Source organism: Trachemys scripta, chromosome 2 (genome assembly GCF_013100865.1).
Source record: "Trachemys scripta elegans isolate TJP31775 chromosome 2, CAS_Tse_1.0, whole genome shotgun sequence".
Classification (NCBI taxonomy): Eukaryota; Metazoa; Chordata; order Testudines; family Emydidae; genus Trachemys; species Trachemys scripta.
Window position 1 is genome coordinate 83,339,492 of NC_048299.1, and position 20,725 is coordinate 83,360,216.

Here is a 20,725-nt window from a genome sequence, read left to right on the forward strand (position 1 = left end):
AGGTGAGCATTCCTGTTTCACTTTGATCTGAAAATGCTGAAATTTCAACAAACCACGTAGGCCAGAATCATTTGGGAGGGAGAGGAGGGGAAGTAAAAACAGAAAATAAACAAAAATGTTTAAATTTGAAAAGTGACTTGCACGGGCACAGCACCGACTTTAAAAGACGCATTGGTATCTTGCAATTAGCTGTGACTAGCCAGCAGTGCATAGTCACACTGTTCTAGGGGCAGGACTGGTACCGAATTCTGCCTCTACCCACTCTTTGCCCATGTGCACAGGAGAGGGAGTAGCAGCCCAGTGGCACTGGGATCCATGATCTGAGTAGGCCATGCAGGGTCATTAAGGTAGCACCTTACATCCCCTCATTTCCATTCCTCGGCATGTTGGCCAGTCCATGACTGAAGCGGCAGACGGCTGTTTTTTCAGGGGTGCTGAATGCCCACCACTCTAACTGAATTCAGTGGAAATTGCAGGTGATTGGCATCTCTGAAAATCAGGACCTAGATAGTAGTAAGTAGTAGTCTAGAAATAGTTGGCTGCAGGGCTTAAATTCTGCATTAGCCCCATAGGGAGGCGCTTGGGCTCAGGGCTTTCTCCCTGTAGGGAGGTGCCAGGGCTCCCACAGGTTTGAAAATATTCACTGGACCCAGGAGCGGCTCTATGTATTTTGCCACCCCAAGCACGGCAGTCAGGAGGCTTTTGGCGGCATGCCTGCAGGAGGTCCGGCCGGTAACGTGGATTCAGCGGCATGCCTGCGGGAGGTCCGCCGGTCCCGCGGCTTCGGCGTACCTACCACCGAATTGCCACCGAAGCCGCAGGACCAGCGGACCTCCCGCAGGCATGCCGTCGAAGGCTCCCTGACTGCCACACCCGCTTGGTGTGCTGGTGCCTAGAGCCACCCCTAACTGGAGCTCTGCTCCGGAGGGCTCCAGCTGAATTTAAGCCCTGGCTGATCGCATGGCGCTAGATTGGGTCCTTATTTCATTAAAGATGGCTGGAAACAATACATTATGTGGGTGGGCGGAGTGATCCTCCATCATGAATGAGAAGGAAGGTGGTCAACAGACAATCTCTCTAAGCCTAAGGTGTTGTCTGCACTTGAAAAAGGGAACTCCCGCTTTAGAGTGAAGCCATCACTGTAAGAAAGCACTCATAGGATTTAGGCCCCTATTCAGCACAGCACTTAAACACATGCTTAATTTTAAACTGGTGCTTCAATACATCCCTGTTCAGCACAGCACTTAAACCATTATTTCACTGGGACATTAACAGGTGCTTAATTGCTGTGTTGAATCAGGGCCTTAAATGGTACAGATGGCCTTTTAAACAGATGTTAATTTAACTCAGAAAGGCAAACACAGAGAAATTCAAACCAGAGACTTACAATTCCTAAGTGAAAGCTGCACAGGAGTTAGTAAAGGACATGCCCTTCATCCAGTGTTTTCTCTTTTAAAAGAAACTTAATAATTTTCCTCCTTTTTTTAAATCCAAAACCAGTTTAACACCTTTCACGGTTTGTGATTACAGCTCTTTCTTTCTCTTATTTAATTTATACTGGAACAGGAGTTCTACAAATGTAATTATTACCTGCTAAATCAATAAAGCATTATGTTAAATTATGAATGATTACTCAGGCGTAGAAAACACAAATGCATTGTCGGCTTGCCCTGGACTTTTGATCATAACAAGATGGGGAGTGGGTGTAAAGTATAGAATGCCAGTTTGTCATGAGCTAGTCTCCCAGAGAGTCAGATTGTGACTAAACATAGCACATGTCTGTGCTTAGATAATATAGAAAAACATAAGATGGAGAGACAGATATGGGAAATCCTAACTTCTCACAGTTAAATCCTGACTCAGCAATGGGTGAGCAGTTACAGAAATACAGAAACTAAACTTCTTCACTGTTGGTCCTTCCATCCCATGTCCCTTTCATCCCACATCCCTGAGCCGTTGTTTCATTACAATCACAGTGGAGGTTGCGAATGATGTACCTGGTTTGCCCAGTGTGCCAGCTGTGTTTATGCTGCAGTGAAGCGGGTAATAGATGCAAGGTAGGAAGGAATACACCCTTTATGACCTTATTGAGACCAATGTCACAATACCATCTAGAATCTGCATGTCCCTCTATGTGATGTTTAGCCTGGTGTCTTGAATGACCATAAATGGAAGGTAGGCATATGCTCCAAACTGAGCACCTGCCACGTCACTGCTTCCCTCAAAATGTAACCCTCTAGCCCATGTTTATATGGGGAAATTGTTTGAGGTAATGTAAACATGACACCAGTTTTCCTTCAGGGTTTGATGGAGCAATTCTTTCCAAGTGACGCTTTGTATTTCAAAATGAGAATATTTGTCCTATAGGGCCTGATCCAAAGCTCATTTGAAGTCAGTGGAAAGACTCGCACTAACTTCAGCAGGCTCGGGATCAGGCCCATACTGCAGGGGTTGTTATGGCACTGACACAATATTCAGCAAAACATTTTGTTATAGCAGGATATCCGCACACTTCAACTGTGTTGTACCTGAGGTATGGAGCCAGAGGCTTTTTACTTTTTAATCATTACAGTGATGCAGGAGTCTGGTGTTGAAGGAGCCAAAATGAGGCGTTATATTTGCTGGAGGTTAAGTCTTGAAGCTAGTTGGTGGGAAACCCAGGGACCTGGCCTTTGCAAACTGTTGAAAAATAACTGTTATCTGGGGTTTCTTTCAACGATGTCTGTTTTCCACCTAGGAGCTAGGAAGTCCATGTTCAGCCTGTGACATTCCCCATAGTTTGTCTTGCTTTACACAGTATTATTATCACTTAACATTTATATTATGATAGACCCTAAAGGCCTCAACCAGTTTGGGACCCCATTGTGCAAGGCACAGTACAAATATATAATAAACGGCAGCTCCTGCCCAGAATTGCTTGCAGTCTAAAAGACAAGCCATAAGAGGTGGATGGGACAAACAGGAGGGCAGAGTGGTGGCAGGGGAGACAAGATGACAAAATGATTTTGAGTCCCGCCAGCTTCTTGTTAACTCCCATGGCCCCTCAATATCCTTGAGGAAGGGGGAAGTTGGGAAAATAGGAGCACTGATATTTGCCCTTGGGCAAATTCTGAAAATATACTGGAATTGACATATCCAGAGCTGTAGGTAGGAGAAGTAATCAGTTTTATCCTTAGTTACAACTTAGAAAACTGAAGACCAAAAAAGCAAAGGCCTGACTTTTCAAATATGGATGCCCAACTTTTACTATAAATTTCTGCTAAAGGAAATTTCTGCTAAAGGAAATTAAAGAAACATCTTTTAAAAAGACAATGATCCTAAAAATTATTTGTCAAATCCTCGTCCTATGAGGAAATATTGCTCATGACACTACTAACTTTTAAAAACCAAGAAATGTATTTATAGTCCAGTCTTGCACTACTTGGGCAATCCCCCCACTGTCTTCATGCATAACTCCCACTGGTTTTGGAGTGGGGAGGAGTTATTTGTTATGGGCCAATGTTGTCACAAGAACAAATGGATATAAACTGACCATCAACAAGTTTAGACTTGAAATTAGTTGAAGGTTTCTAACCATCAGAGGAATGAAGTTCTGGAACAGCCTCCCTAGGAGAGGGAAAACCTAGTAGTCTTCACGACTGAGCTTGATAAGTTTATGGAGGGGGATGGCATGATGAGACAGCCTACAATGGCATGTGGCCCATTTGCGACTGCTAGGAGCAAGGAGCCTCAGCGGCTGGAGACAGGAGACTAGATAGGGAGGGCTCTGAGTCACTACAGAGAATTCTTTACCAGGTGTCTGGCTGGTGGGTCTTGCCCACATGCTCAGGATCTAACTGATCGTCATATTTGGGGTCAGGAAGAATTTTTCCCCAGGTCAGATTGGCAAAGACTCTGCGTGCTTGTTGCCTTCCTCTGTAGTATGGGGCATAGGTCACTTGCTGGTTTGAACTAAAGTAAATGGTGGATTCTCTTTAACTTGAAGTCTTTAAATCATTATTTGAGATCTTCAGTAACTCAGCCAGAGGTTATGGTTCTACTACAGGAGGAGGTAAGTGAGATTCTGTGGCCTGCAATGTGTAGGTCATACTAGATGATCACAGTGGTACCTTCTGGCCTTAAAGTCTATGAGCCTATGAGTAAGCAGAAAACAAGATTTCGAAAATTGTTAAAGAAAGCCACATCACTGATGGTGACCTTTAAACATAGCTGGAGTAAATTTTTTGTCTTTTCTTCGCAATGCAAGTGTAGGCCTGCAAAGCAGTTGGTTTACTTGTGTTTACAGTATAATTACGCCGTAACATGAAGAAATTAAATGGTAGGATGAAATCCTCAAAAGCACTTTAAAAATATGTTAACAAGAAATAAACAAATCTTAGGAATATATAAAAGGAAATAGGTTTTCAGACTAGAAAATGCGTCAGAAACTCCTGAGTTTATAGGGATGTTTTAAAAAGTAGAGCAGGGTGTGAACTCAGAATCTGAGGGTTCAGAGGGTCAGATTCTGATAACTATATCTGGAGCAGCTCCTTACTCCAATGTAACTACTCATGGAGAAAGGTGCTACTCAACACAAGTAACTCTGGCCCTTAGACTGTATACTTTTGAGGCCTGGAACTGTGTTGTCCTCTATGTTTGTACAGCACCTAGTACCATGGGGGCACTAATCCTGATTGGAGCCTCTAAGCACAACTGCAGTACAACTAATGCATAAAATAAATATTACAAAGGTATTTAGCTTTCAATTTTTTAATTATACCAGCGAAGAAATTAGGTGCCGTGATTATGTGACTGATTTCAGTAGGTCTTTCACACTCCTGAGCTTGCTTCCATAGCAAATTGGAGAAATTAAGGTCACACTTCATATTAAGGATGTGTTTCTAAAATTTTAATAAATTATCTCTCTTTTAATGAATTGTTATAGAGTGTTATGAAGTGTAACTGCAAATAAACATTTACAAGCACCAAAAAACAGCTGCTCTGTACAGATACCAACCATTCTTTATTAACTCCTAACCCCCCAACTTCATCTGCTGCCCAAAAACCTGTTGTACACTAGAACTGGCATTCATTTGGCTTTCCTGCTGCTTCCCATTAAGAATTTGAACTGCCCCATTGGATCAGCAAATCTCTTCATGTTGACTCCCTCCACACTCAAAACACCAAGCTGCTGCTTTCACTTAATGCTCTTGTGTGATTTTTATTTCACCTCATTATCCACTTTCTTCCTTATTCAGTACCATTCATCCTCTCTTTCCTCATAGACTTCAGACCTGGCAGAAGTTCCTGAGGAAGCTGATGGTTCAGGAAGCATGTTTGATATAAACAGGAAACGCAGCAACAGTGGTGAGTTCTGGACCATCTAGTATTTTCAGATGCACAAAAAATATTCTTCTAAATCAGTGGTGTAATTATTCCACTACCTTGGCCCACACAAGTGGAATCCATGAGGGATGAATTTGGCCCAATGTTGACTTTTCTGATGTCCTCAAGGGAGTTTATTGAGTTGGGGGAGAGTTTTGGCCAGGGGGTTGGGAACAGGAGTCTGGGAAGGTCTCTTGACCAGTGTTGCATATTTACTTGGCTCCTAATGGTCTACGGGGACTGATTTTCCATACCCACTATGACCAGATTTAGGTGACAGTGGACAGGCACTCAGCACATCTGGGTTCAGTCCCTGCCTCTGGCACAGACTTCCTGTGTGTTTGTGAGATCTTAGGCTGGTCATTTAATGTCAGTGCGCCTCAATTCCCTACCTGTAAAATGGGGGTGATAATACTTCCTCTCCTCCCACCCTTTTGTCTGTCTTGTCTACTTAGACTATCAGGGCAGAGACAGTCTGTTACATGTGTTCCATACCAAGCCCAGAACAATGGGTGTTGGTCTCAGTTGTGGCCTTTTGGTGCTACTGTAGTACAAATCATAAATAACACTAATAGTCCAAACCTTTTGTCCTCTTTTGGCATCTGAATGTAATGTTCTTGTACTGTTGTAATTGTTATGAGGTTACTCCATCACTGGCAGCCCAGTGATCAAGACTTTTGTGAGTGCAGTGAGGGAGCCTTAGCCAGGAGCTTGGAACACTGAGTAGTGAAATTGCAGTGTCCATTGGGCTCCAGTTCAATCCTGGCAGTAGAAGGATTGTGTGTAGAAAGAACTTTGGGGCACTCAATAAACCTCTAAGCTAGGAGTGGAGTTGTTGTTGCACCGAGGCTCACCAATACCACCAAACTTCAGGCAGGGGCATACAGGCCGGATCTGAGGCAAACACGAGCCATAGTGAATGGACCTCCCTTCTTTGAACCCCAACATCCACCTCCTCCACAGTGCAGATCCCCATTGGTCTTGGCATACGGCTAGTAATTTTTATAGTGGTCAGGTGTTAACTGTAGTTGTCTTTTCCCACCCCCACCCCCCATTTTACCTCCTTCCCAGACTCCTCCCTGCTCCTCATTCATAGATTCATAGACTCTAAGACTGGAAGGGACCTCGATTCCGACCCTTTCATTTCACATCTCTGTTTTCAGTCCTTTTCCTCCCTCTCAGCATGTGGCCCACCCATCAGTGGCACTGACTAATGGGTGGGCTGCATGCTGAGTGGGGATTTTCAACCTCACTTGAGCACTTGGAACTGTAACTCAACCTGGCCAGTGGTAAAGCATCTGCTCAACCCGAGTTTCATTTTTCCCCTGAGGTTTTCAGATCTTTTTTTTTTTTTCCATCGCTTACCTCCTCTTTTTTTTTTTTTTTTTTTTTTGAGCCTGTAAGAAACTTTTCTATGGGATCTGCATGACTTAGAGGCATCAAGAAACTTGCTCAAAGAGCTCAGTTTAAAGAACTCAGCATGTGCCAAACCTCCAAATAACTTCCTTAGCACATTAATGATTCCTTTGATCGGCATTGGCTTTCTTTTTCGATCCATCCTTCAGAGGCCTAGTGTATAAATTATGCAGCAATTGCTCCAAATATTTCCTCTTGGTAGATTTTAATAAACTGCCTGTGTGTTGTTTGTACTAATGATGGAAATGCTAAGACCCTTTTCATGCTGTCAGAGTTCCCACATGGTTTTCCTGCCGCTGCAAGGGCAAACAGATGGATTTCTGGTTTGTGTAGAGATGAACCCCATACTTGCTATGACCTTTACTTTTACATGTCTCCCAGTAATATTCAGAGAACATGAGCTAAACAGAGATTAAAAGTTTAATGAACTCATTTAAAAATATTCTTGGGGCGTTATTCACCATTGCATTGCTCCAGCTTTACACGGGCTAACTCTGGTGATTCTAAATGGTGTTACTACACCATAAAGCTAGAGTAACACAGCAATGAATCAGGCCCCTGGTGTTTTATTTTTCCCAGAGAAACCTGACTTCCTCAAGGAATGTTTTAGAAAAATGCAGATTTGTGTCTGTTTATGCAATAGGGAAACAGCAAGAGGAACACAGTATGGAGAAGTCTAGGAGGCACAACAAACACAGGCTGGTTTATACATGTCTATAGGATTGAGATAATTTCAAGGGGAAATTAATTCTCTACAGTGCTGAAGCACGGACAATATCAAATGTGCTTAGTTTACAAATAAAAAGATGACTTTTCCAACTGTCAACTCTGTAAACTCACCCTGGTCTCCACCAGTCAATTGGGCTCATTACTTTCCATGCATTGTTACCAGTAATAAAAGTTCTGCAGGTCAAATTATTCTGTAAAAGACATCTGTTCAGTCCCATTGTCACCAGTGAGTTTGCGTAGATATAACTGATTCAGGTATAGGAAACAATCTCCATGTAGGAACACACTTAGTATTCAGTTCTGTCAACGCACCAGGAATAGAACCCAGCTCACGCACTCAGTTGATTCTGCATTGCTAACCAGAGTAAAAAATAGTAGTAAGATTTTATTTTTGTCAATGGAGAAATCAGAAATTACCCTGAATACACAGAGGTAGCCAATCTGATGAACAAGAAGGTTACATTTAGATAATCTACTTTTCAGGTCAGAAATGCACTCTAAAATTTTGTAAAGCCTTTTCACATTATGAATGGTGTAAGTCTAGCTAGATATTACCTCACTCATCTTTTCTGTTATTGGGCCAGCTTCTGTTGGTGGCAGAGACAAGTTTTTGAACTTACACAGAGCTCTTCCCCAGAACTGAAGAGCTCTGCGTGAGCTCGAAAGCTTGTCTCTCTCACCAACAGAAGTTGGCCCAATAACAGATATTAGCTTACTGAGCTTGTCTCGCTACACCACTGGGGAAGCAGAGAGAGATTCAGCAGGAGTGCACTGGCTTCTTGGCTTTTATTATTCTGAAAGTATGAAACTAAATCACAGAGAAGGGAGACAACAATACACAGAACAACCACTAATAACTGGCTCAGACTGCTTTTGGAGACTTCTGACTTACTTCTTATTTTTCTAACAAATGTAAGCCAATGCTGGGACTAAACTTTTCTAAAAGTGACTTAGGCTCAGAAGAGTTGATGGCTTCCATCTACTAAAATCATGGCTGGGCTTTGTCCAAAAGTAGGGGACACTATTCTCTACAAATTAGGAAACTGTTCTTAGAGAATGAAGAAGGAACATAGTGTAATAAAGCAATTGATGTTAGCAGGGAAGGCACCTGAAGCAATGGTGTATAAATCAGCTAATGAAACAATTACAATAGATTAAGCTAAATTCTGATTCCCTTATTAACCCTGACTGGTACCTTACTTCTTGAGTAGACCCATTGATTTCAAATGAGTTACCCACAAAGTGAGGTGTTACTCAGTGTGAGTAAGGCTGCCAGAATCTCATTGCCTGGGAGTCAAGAGACCTGGGCTCTATTCCCAACTTCGCCACTGACCTGCTGCATGACCTTGGGAATTTCTCCTGTTTCCCTTCCCACCTTTTGTTTGTATGTGTTCTGGTTGTTAATTCTTCAAACAGGGACTGTCTTGTGCTACTTGTTTGTACAGTGCTTAGCACAATGGGGTGCCAGACTTGGTTGGGGCCTATAAGTGCTACTGCAATACAAATGCCTGATTAACAAAAGAAGAACATTACTGAGAGCAGTAGGGAACAGTTAGAAAGGGAGGATTAGGAGAGAGAGATATAAGGTGGGCCTCGGAAGGTGAATGGCCTTCAGCTGTCCCTAAAATGTCATGTGTTGTGTTTTATTTCAGTGTTTACCTACTCAGAAAATGGAACAGAAGACTTCGGAGAAGAATCAAAAAGAATAAACTCCCTGGTATGGGCAAAGATTTAGTGAGCGTATAGTGAAAATGTTGATTGATTTAAGAGGTTTCTTTTTACAGAAACACACTGGGGTGAGTATTATAAATTGGCCTGGTGAACACAAACATTATGACAGGTGAGCCAGAGTGATGTGAATGGAGCAGTCTTACAGCTGTGACAGCATAAAAATGACACTGCACAATCCAGAGTCTGACATAATTTGAAAAGGATCTTGGTCTTTTTGCAGTTTCTTTTGGTCAAATTGTCCCTGGCCCTTGCGGGAGGGCATATATGGAGAGAGGGGATGCAAGGAGTAGTCTCCCTCATTGAGCACACTGTGCAAACGTTCCTGAGGTGGGAGAGTGCCCAATCCTTCCTTGAGCTCTGGCTTTCATGGTTATGCACCACCCGCCTCAGCACTGTGGATGACCAGCACAGGCTAGCTCTTTGTAATTTATACCCGTCATATAAAAAAGGTAACTTTAACAGAGGGCTAGATGTTGGTGGGGAAGAGGGGTGGGGAGGAGACATGGAAAATTACAGTAGGGCCATAGGAACAACAACAAGGAAACCAGTGGAGGAATCTGCTCAATGTTTTAGATGTCTATTCACAACTGCAAGGAGTATGAGGAATAAACAGAAAGAACTGAAAGTATTAGTCTGTAAACTAGATTATGGCTTAAGGAAGGACAAGCAGGATAAAAAGGAAGGAAGTGTTGCATTCTACATCAAGAGTATATACACCTGTTCTAAAGTCTAGGAGGAGGTAAGAGGCAGGCCAGTTGAAAGTGTCTGGGTAGAGATCAAAAGGGTAAAAAAATGGGGGTGACATCATGGTAGGGGTCTATTATAGACCACCAAATCAGGACAAGGAGGTGAGTGAAGCATTTCAAGAACAAATAACAGAAATATCCAAAACAAAAGACCTGTTAGTGATGGGGGGACTTTACCCAGACATCTGTTAGAAAAGTAAGATGGCAAAACACAAATTTTCCAATAAGTGCTTGGACTGTATTGAGGACAACTTTTTGTTTCAAAAAATGGAGGAAGGAACCAGGAGGACAGCCATCTTAGATTTGATTCTGACCAACAGGGAGTAATTGGTAGTGAATCTGAAGCAGGAAGGCAATTTGGGTGAAAGTGACCATGAAATTATAGATTTCATGATCCTAAGGAAAGGAAGGAATGGGAGCAGCAGAATAGGGGCAATGGACTTCAAAAAAGCAGATGTTAACAGGCTCAGAGAACTGATAGATTCTCTTCCCATAAGACCTTATCTAAGGGGAAAAGGAGTGCAGGAGGGCTGACAGTTTCTCAAGGAGACAGTATTAAAGGCACAACAGTAAACTATCCTGATGCAAAGGAAAGATAAGAAGAATAGTAAGAGACCAATATGACTCCGTCAGGAGTTCCTTAATGACCTGAAAATCAAAAAGAAATGCTACAAAAAGCGGAAATATGGGCAAATTGCTAAGGAGGAGTATAAAAGAACAGCACACGTAGGTAGGGACAAAAGCAGAGGGACTAAGGCACAAAATGAGTTATACTTAACAAGGAACATAAAAGGGAATGAGAAGAGGTTCTTTAATACATTAAAATCAAAAGAAAGACAAAGAAAAGCATAGGTACTATACTTAGAAGGGAAGTGAAGCTAATAACTGATGATATTAAGAAGGCGGTGGTGTTTAATGCCTATTTTTCTTCAGTCTTCACTAAAAAGGCTAATGGTGACCAGCTACGTAATACAATTAATATGAACAACAAGGGGGAAGGAACACAAGCCAAAAAGTACAAGTTAAAGAATATTTAGATTATTCAAGTCAGCAAGATGTGATGAAATTCACCCTAGGGTACTTAGCTGAAGCAATCTGAGAACTATTTCCAATTACATTCAAGAATTCACGGAGGACAGGTGAGTTCCTAGAGGGCTGGAGAATGGCAAATATAGTATCTATCTTTAAAAATGGGAACAAAGAGGACCCCAGGAATTATAGACCAGTCAGTCTAACTTTAATACCTGGAAAGATACTGAAACAAATTATTAAATAAGCAATAGAGGTTAATAGGGTTATAAGGGGCAACAAGCATGGATTTGTCAAGAACAAATCATGCCAAACCAACCTAACTTCCTTCTTTGACAGGATCACTGTCCTAATGGATAGAAAGAAAGCAATAGATATGCTGTATCTTGATTTTAGTAAGGCTGTTGACACAGTCCCACATGACATTCTCATAACTAGGGAAATGCGATCTAGATGAATTTACAATAAGGTGGGGGCACCACTGGTTGAAAAACAGTATTCAAATAGTAGTTATAAATTCACTGTCACACTGGGAGGGTGTATCTAGTGGTTTCATTAATAACTTAGATAATGGAGTAGATAATTTGCTTATAAAATTTGTAGATGACACCAAGCTGGGAGGGGTTGCAGGCACTTTGGAGGCAAGATTAAAATTCAAAGGGACCTTGACAAAATGTAGAATTGGTCTGAATTCAACAAGATAAAATTCAGTAAAGATAAGGGCAAAGTACTTCATTTAGGAAGGAAAAATCAAATCTATAACTACAAAATGGGAAATATCTTGCTAAGTGGTAGTACTGGCGTAAAGGATCTGAGGGTTACAGTGGATCACAACTTGAATACGAGTCAATGATGTGCTACAGTTGCAAAACAGGCTGATATTTTCAGGGTGTAAGAACAGGAGTGTTGTATGTAAGACACAAGAGGTAATTGTCCTGCTTTACTGAGCACTGGTGAGGCCAGAGCTGAGTACTGTGTCCAGTTCTGGGCACAACAAAGATCTGGACAAATTGGAGAGAATTCAGAAGAGAGTAACAACAATCATAAAAGTACAGAAAACCTGACATATGAGGAAAGATTAAAAAACTGGGGATGTTTAGTCTTGAGAAAAGAAAAAGAAAACGAATGGGGGCTCTGCTAGTAGTCTTCAAATATGTTAAGGGCTGTTATAAAGAGGACTCCGCTCAATTGTTCTCCATGTTTATTTAAGCCCATTACTTCCTTCCTCTGAAGCATGGGAGCTTTAGGCTAACTATTTGGAAAAGCTTCGTATTCTTCCAAGGGGGTTGTGGAATCCCCATGATCGGAGGTTTTTGAGAACAGGTTGGACAAACACCTGTCAGGGATGGGTCTAGGTTTACTTGGTCCTGCCTCAGCGCAGAGGGCTGGACTTGATAACTTCTTGAGGTCCCTTCTAGTCCTACATTTTTATGATTCTATATGACAGTAATAAACTGCAAGGCACATATCATGCAGCCCTTAACATACAGCAAAGAGCATGGGTTTTTTTTTTTTTTTTTTTTTAAGATCTTACCCAAAATATGCACAAAGCTCTCTTTATCTGCTTCTGGAGGATGAAAAGCTGAGAAAGCTCTGACAGAACTTGAACCTGTGGTACTAATTGTTGCAAACTTCAGAAGTCATGTTTATCCCCTAATACCCTCTTAAAACTTAAACATTTCTTTGATTTAGAGCCAACGCTGCATCTTGTCCCTATGTCTGTAATGGGATGAACCAAAATCTTGGATTGAAAGGCCCCAGAGTTCAATAAAGTTCAGATCTGGAGCCAAATATTACATCTCAGACCCATCTCTATGGAGGGCATGGCAATTCTAGCAGCCAGAAACTTACAGGTTTTCTTATCTGTTTTTTCCCCCCCTTAAAGGGACCTCTTTATAAAGACACATTACAAATGCACACCTACGTTGCCTTGTACAAATTTGTACCACAAGAGAATGAAGACTTGGAGATGAGGTAAAGTGCTGACATATTTACTTATTGATTTGACCCAGGAAAACTGAGAATGGTGCAGACTTAAATTAGTGTTGTACTTTTAATTCTAATTTTGCTATGCATATTTGTATTACATTATTTATATAAACATGGTCTCACAGCTATTTAATTATGTATTCTTTCCCTCTTTCCACTTATGAAAATGCTACAGAGTTGAGGACAGGTTTTTTACAAAGAAAATAATGGGTAAAACTTTCAAGTCATTTTGGTGTCAAAGTCCAGTGAGTTGGGCGCTTTTGATAATTATGCTCTAAGTCCCATTCAGTGACTTTCAGTGAGACTTAGGTTCCTAAGTGCTGACGTCTCTTTTAGGATGGTTGACAATTTTTTTTTTACAGAAAATTGGATTTTCAGCTAAATACATATTTTTGCAGCATCTGCTTTCCCTGAAATGTTAATTTTTTTTTTAAATCAGAAAACGACAAACTTTGTTTTGTTTTGGCCAAAAATAATTCAATTTTCAGCAACCAAAAAAACTGAAAAAATATCAGGTTTTAAATTTGGGGGATTTTGACAAAAAAATTTCCACAGGAAAAAGAATCCCATTTTCTAACCAGATCTAGTGACAAGGTCAGAACTTCTAAGTGTTATATAACTGATTGCTCCCTCCCCTCCTACCCTCCCCCCCCAGAGATTTTGTCTCAGAAAAGGGGAATGAGGAGGATCTCAAGATGGTGAATGGCTGCTAGTGTGTTTTCATGTACAATATATGGAAGGTTGGTTTGAATTGCAAAATCTTCTGGTTCAAATATCTTTTCTTTAGCACTTTTTCATGTAACCCTGAACTAGTGCTGCCTTGTCAGTCTAACAGGGCCTGTCCAAAGCCCCAGTGAAGTCAAAGGGAATTTTGCCATTGACTACCCTGGGCTTTCACAGAGGCCCACAATGAGTAGTTTGTTGCAGAGACTTTAATAGGCTCTAGGCTGGCTGCTTTGGGCACAGTTCACAAAACAAATCATCTCTCTTCATGATTTACTCAAGGTAAAATATTTGTAACCCTTCTGCCCATAAGAGTTGGCAGCAACAAGGGCTGCGTTCAGTATCTAGGGGTTCCGTTTCAATAACACAATGCAAAACCATCTCGAGTCCTCACCCAGTGAACTGGGACAATTACATACCACCCCCTGGGTGCCTCTAAGAGGCAATACTTCCCCTCTCGCAAGCACAGAGTCTAAGTGTAGCAAAAGCCTTTTAATAAAGGAGGAAAACAATGCGGCATTATGTTGGGGAAACACCACGAACAGGATTCATAACACAAACCATGAGCAAAAGACCCACCCCCAAGTAAGTTTGGCAGTGTCCTTTTCCCCTCAGGGTCTTAGGTCCAGCAACCCAACAGTCACCTCACCCACAGTTTCTGTCCTTGGTCAGTGCAGCCCTCAGAGTTCAGAAGTTCATCTGCAGAGTTTATCTCCCAGCCTGGGTGGAAGTGGAGGAAAGATATGGGGGCATCTTACATGCTCCGCTGCTCAGGTTGATGGCCGATTGCCACGTCTCTCCCTGGGGTTCTTGACTGCCAGCTGTGCCTCTCCACCAGCCATCCTGCTAGCCGCTCCTCTCTGCTAGCCATCCTGCTAGCCACTCACCAACTTGTCTTCAGGCCCCCCCCTCTACTTAACACAGCTCTCATTGATTTCAGCTCTTAGTAACTTCAGTTCTTTAGTGTTTTTCAGCTCTCAATGATTTCTGCTGTTAGTAGGAGGGGCCTCAGTGCTAGCACACTCAGAACCACTAGGAATCAGTGATTACAGCTCTGCAGCTCCTAACAAGACTCCTAACTGAGTCAAAATTAACCTCTTATTACACCATGGCAGGCAGTGTCAAAGTGGTGTTTGCAGCCCCATACTACTAGATACACATGTCTGTCCCCAGCATTTCTCAATTCACTGGGCTTTGGAACCCATGTCCCTTGCCTAGCAAGTGCTACTTAGTTGAGGGTGAGTCCCTCCATCATAAAATGCCAAGTACAGTTCTACTGTCCTTGATTCACATAACCAGAATAACAACACTTTATTACTCCTGCCCCAATAACAAAGAGACTGGGGATCCCACAGCACCAAAATGACCATTTGGGCAAGCAGTCCATCATGCTAGGCGGGGGGGGGTGCCCATGCAAACGAGATCAGCCCCTGAAGTCCTTTTCCACAACTCACCACCAGATGTCAGGGTAGAGCTCATTCTGACTCTGCTTACATATACTTACAAAGTCACTCAAGAAAAGTCCCACTCTTCAGCATCTTTCTATTTCCCAGTTTTCAACTGTGCCCTCTCCTTGCTCCAGATCGAGCTACCATTTTGCATGGCTGGCATTTTTCCATGATTGCTTTGTTTCAGGTGTGATAACTGGATAGAAAATAGCCACATGCAGGATGACATTTGCTAGGAATCCAGAGCCCCTATGTCTAAATGCACTGCATATTGGACTCTCATTTTGCATTATTGATTTATTTTGGTTTATGCACTCACTCATTCGATTAAAAAGGAGCGCCATCTTAAAATGTAATGTAACCATGCTTCCCAAGGACGTCTAATAACCCAGCAGCTGAACCACGTACTCATCCCCTGCCAGAGTCCTCCTACACCCTTATAAAAATGTGCCTTGCAGTCCGTCCTGATGGTTGATAAACGAGGACTGCTTTGGATTGACTTGCCTTCTCAGTTGAGATGCCAGCTAAGTTTTCGATTAGTGCCACTTGTTATGGTGATAGATTTTTGTGTGTGGCCCAAAGCTACCCCAATGAAGAGCATCAAATAATCACCAGATAGCAATGCTGTTTGGTTGCTACTGACCTGGGTTGGATTCACACTGGTCACTGCGGGTTAGATTTTTGTTTAAACCAATGGGAGTAATACACCTAGGTAGTTTTGAAAATTCCACTAGGCACCTGTGTGAATCTTTAGATGCCTAAATACCTTTTGAAAGATGGCTCAAAGCACTTTAAAATCGTTGGCAAGCATTATTATCCCCATTTGATAAAGGGGAAAACAGAGACAGAGAAAATAAAGACTCAGTCCCTTGACTTTAATGGGAATGGGTCTGGCTTTTAAGTGGCATAGCTAGGAATCAAACCCAGGTCTGATGTGCTGTCACTGGCGCATGCTGTCCAATCAGTTCCTGACATGTTCCAAGAAGACTGGAAGCTTTATGGTTCTGTGATGTCATCACTCTTGTACAAGGAGTTCAAGATAGGCTGTGGGGAAAGCTGGAGAAATTAGGGTTCAGCTATTGCCCATTAATTTCAGTGAATTCAAAACCCATTGCCCCAAGGAAAGGCTCACACCCAGCAGAACAGAGCTCTTGGAGCTGGTCACATTGGGAAGTGGGCAGAACTTACTTCCAACAGCACAGTGTGTCATGTTTGTGTAACAACTTGATGCAGCACCAAAGTGGGTCTTCAGATATCTGCTGCACTAATGCTGCAATATTAGGGATGAGCCCGGCAGACTCAAATATGGCAAGTTGGAGTAGGCTAATATTTCTGGCCAAATTATTCTCCCAGCCTGAGGCTGTAACTAGTCAGCTGCCTTATGATACTCAGCAATTACAGCATGACGCCACACATTATAAAGGTAAATATGTCCCATTTGAATCAAAAAGACATTTCTGTGTAGAATTACATCCCTGCTGATTAATTATATTTGTCAGTTAAATAAAACTGTTTTCCTGCTGCCTTCCTTTAGCAGTAACAGCACGAGAACCTGGCTGATAAGATTCTGTGTCCCAACAATATTTAATGCCTTCATGTAACATGGTGATCCCTGTTACAAATAGGTATTTCTAAGCAGTTTCAGACTAAATTGGAAGCAAAGGACATCACATAGGAGTTGCTATCTTACAACAAAAGTCTTTCTATAAAAAGGAGGGGAGGAGATTGTGTATTCTAAACTGGGATGTCAGGTTCTAATTGCTGAGGTACGGTGAAATTTGGTTTAATACATCACCCACCACTTTCACAGCCCTTTACTGCTCCTGTTGAATTCAGTAGCAAAACTGAATGGGAGTAGGGCCCAGGCTCTGTATGGATCAAACCTTAGGACCATATTGGGCCAAACCTTAGGGCCCTAGAATGGATGACGTTGGGGAGGGTTAAAGGCGCCTTCTCTCTGCCACGTGCCTGCATTAGCCAGGCACAATAGTAGTCCTTCCACTCTAGGGAGCACAGGATCACATCAAAGCGGATGGGGGAAAATGGGGGTCATGGCCATGTGCCCCTCAACTTCCACCTAATGCAACCCTCACCAGTCCGTGGCTCACCGGCCAGAACACAGAAGGAGAAGACTGTCCCATTCTATAGAATGATGTCACATGCACTCTCCCCTTCCATGTGTCAGGTTGCTGGGCCAGAGATTATGCTTGTGAGGCAAAAATCCCTCAGTGTGTTCACCCTGGTATTGTACCCTGCCAAACTTCCTCTAACATGAGCCAGTGCAAAGAACACAGGGCCAAATCCTCAGCTGGTATTTATTGGCACAGCACCACTGACTTCATTCTGTCCCCACTCAGCTGCAGGTAAAAAATGTTACAGTTTGTGGGAGTATCAGCAGAGCCATGCGGGACCTGATAGCTCCACCTTGGCATCAAAATGCACAGGAGAATTCAACGGGACAAATTTTGCACCCAGTTACAATGATCCAACTATGTTGGCATCACTGAGCTTTGCACTTGTATAACTGAGAGCAGAGTTTGACCCTCTCTCATCTGGCAGATGGAGATTTTGCTTCTGTGCTCGTATCTGACTTAGGAAGTTCTCATTGCTTCATGGATCCACATGTAGTGATTAATGAGATATAACGATCAAGGCTGGGTTACCCTTCTAAGAGAATTTCACTATGAATGCTGATGTGCTGTTGCAATTAAGACACATCTTAATCGAAATTCCCGACATCTGTCTTTTCTAATTATAGACCAGGTGATATGATCACACTGCTGGAGGATTCTAATGAAGACTGGTGGAAGGTATGTGCCAAATACTCTATATCCTTTAACAAAATAAATTAATGGTATTTATAATGAGTATGAAGGTCATTCTTCTGTCAATGTGCTTGCTCTGCAGGGGAGAATTGAGGACAGAATAGGATTTTTTCCCGCTAATTTTGTTCAGAGAGTGCAACAAGACGAAAAGATTTTCAAGTGCGTCAGAACATTTATCGGATGCAAGGAGCAAGGACAGATTACTCTGAAAGAGAACCAAGTAAGTGAAGTACACCATTTACTGTACATTAAGGACACCGTTTGCGTCAGACGAAGTGGGTATTCACCCACGAAAGCTTATGCTCCAATACATCTGTTAGTCTTAAAGGTGCCACAGGACTCTTTGTTGCTTTTTACAGATCCAGACTAACACGGCTACCCCTCTGATACTAGTGTACCCAGTAATCTGCTTGATTTCATTAGAAGTTTTGGGTGTGCAAAGAAACCATGAGTAGACTGTCACAGCACACAGAATTTTTTTCAGTAAATATTATTTATATTGTGGTAATACCTAGTGCCCAGTCAGGATCATGGCCTCATTGTATGTACACTAGAGCTGTGTAGGAAACTGTTTTTTCATCCCCCGATAGTTTTCAAGATTTTAAAATTTCTTCGTATGCCAACTCAGGCTGAAAAATCAAAATATCAAAAATTTTCATGAACATATCTGAAAAAAAATTCAGATCAGGCCAATCTAAATGTTTCTTTTCAACAATTTTGATACATTTCATTTATATTGGCCTTTTAAAACCTTTATTTAATATAAACTAACTCAGATTTCAAAATGAAGTCATTTTGAACCAGAAAATGAAACTTTTTGTTTTGAAATTTTCAAAACAAGATTTTTCAACCTTTTATACACTTTGTTTTTTTTTTTAAATCAAGATATTTGTGAAAACCAACACTTTCCTGCAAACAGTTTTGATTTTGACAAATCAACATTTTCCATGGAAAAAAGGTTTTGTCAGAAAATTCTGACCAGCTGTATGAAACACTGGGAAGACAGATTGTGCCTCAAAGAGTTTATGGTCTAAATCCTCAATCCCACAAAGATTTATGGACATGGTTAATTTTACAGACTGTGAATTGTCCTAGTGACTTCAGATGGGACAACAAACAATGCATAAAGTTAAGCACATATGTAAGTTTGTTGCAGAACTAGGGCTTAATTTAAGACAAGACTCAACAAATGTGTTTAACAGACAATAAGAGGGAAGGGGAGGTTGAGGGTAATAGTGACAGGAATGCTGATACATGGGGCAATATGTGAACAACTAGAGGCATCCAAATAATTCAGGATGGGATTTTCAAAACTGCTTTGCATTGGGCCTGACCTTGCTCCCACCGATGCCAATTCCCAAAGGCTTGACTTCAAAGGGATCAGTTAAGATAACACCATCCTTAGATATCTTTTCATTATCATTTTAAATGCCTTATCATTCCATAACTCCTTGTTCCTCCCTTTCCCTCTCTTTCCTACGCACTGATTTTTTTAAAAACACCCCTGTATAATATTTTTTTCACTGAACTCACACTATCTATTCACTCTGAAGGTCTTTGATCAAATCCTCCTCTTTAATATTGTTTTTAAACGTGCACACAAAATGATGGGCATATCTTTCATCTGGGGCTACGCCTTTGGTGTGTTCTTATTTCAAATTTGATTTTATAACTACTTTTCCTGAATACTGAATGGACCCAAGTGAAGTCAGTGGAGGGCTTCTATGGGATTGCACTGATGTAAATGAAAGCAGAATTTGGCCCATTCTACATTAAAAGAACATCAACACTGTGACAAACACAGTAACATAACTAAGGAAACGAACAACTAAGGGAAAAAATATAGCCTAGGATCTCTGATACAAAGGGACATCAGCTTGAAATCTTTCTCAGTACATCCTGATAGAGCTAATTATTTCCCCCTCTTCATGGGGCTTTTTCTTTCCTTTGGAGATTTGCATCACATCTCATATCCCTAGGGGCCAAATTCTGTACTAACTTGCATTCTCTGCAATGCAACTGACCTTAATGCGGTTGAATGTGGGGGGGAGTGTGTCTAGGTCAGCACAGAATTTGGCCCCTAATGTTTCTTTAATGTAGCATTTGCTTGTGACATTTGTTAGCACTTCAGTTTGATGATGGGTTAGGATATTTCACCCCTTTGATGTAGAAGAATGTCTAAGTGCTAATATTTTGTGGCAACATCAGCTCTGTAAATAAGATATTGGAAGAGCAGTACTTGGATTATATAGTTTGACTGCCTTCCTGCAGCAAGTACATTAGGCAGCACTGAAGCTGTTAAAGTGAGATAAGCTGCATGAAGTATTTTACGATCACAGTAAATTAATGCAAATGTCTTCACTGTGAGCCTGATTTTCCACTGCCCTGCACCTTGAGTGGTTATTTTCATCTGTGCAAAAGGATGGGAAAAACATGATCCAATCAGGATAGTAGGGGTTTATACCACTTTGCACTGGTGTGAATGACTAGGTAAGGGGGAAGGGAGTGGGGAATCTAGCCCTGTGAATGTGATGTGTCAACATGAAGGTAGATTGACAGATGATTTGTGTGATTAAATCAGATTATAATGTTAAGCACATGATATCCTGTCAGTTAACATGACTACCGTTGTAAATGCTATGGATCAGTTTTCTTGTATCATTTCCCATAAAACTATAATTTCTAAAAGATCTGGTATAAAGTCTGGCACTTGTCTCTAAGCATG

The 20,725-nt window shown here is 41.7% G+C and overlaps 1 protein-coding gene across 1 annotated transcript in view; it reads left to right on the forward strand.

The window, feature by feature from the left end:
* The window catches only part of STAC (SH3 and cysteine rich domain), a 107,972-nt gene that overhangs the window by 77,465 nt on the left and 9,782 nt on the right, over positions 1-20,725 (forward strand). Inside the window, exons 6-10 of the mRNA XM_034761080.1 lie at positions 5,265-5,346; positions 9,162-9,226; positions 12,901-12,989; positions 17,934-17,985; positions 18,083-18,220. Of these exons, the coding sequence (XP_034616971.1) occupies positions 5,265-5,346; positions 9,162-9,226; positions 12,901-12,989; positions 17,934-17,985; positions 18,083-18,220 (426 nt within the window). The remainder of the gene's footprint in view (positions 1-5,264; positions 5,347-9,161; positions 9,227-12,900; positions 12,990-17,933; positions 17,986-18,082; positions 18,221-20,725) is intronic.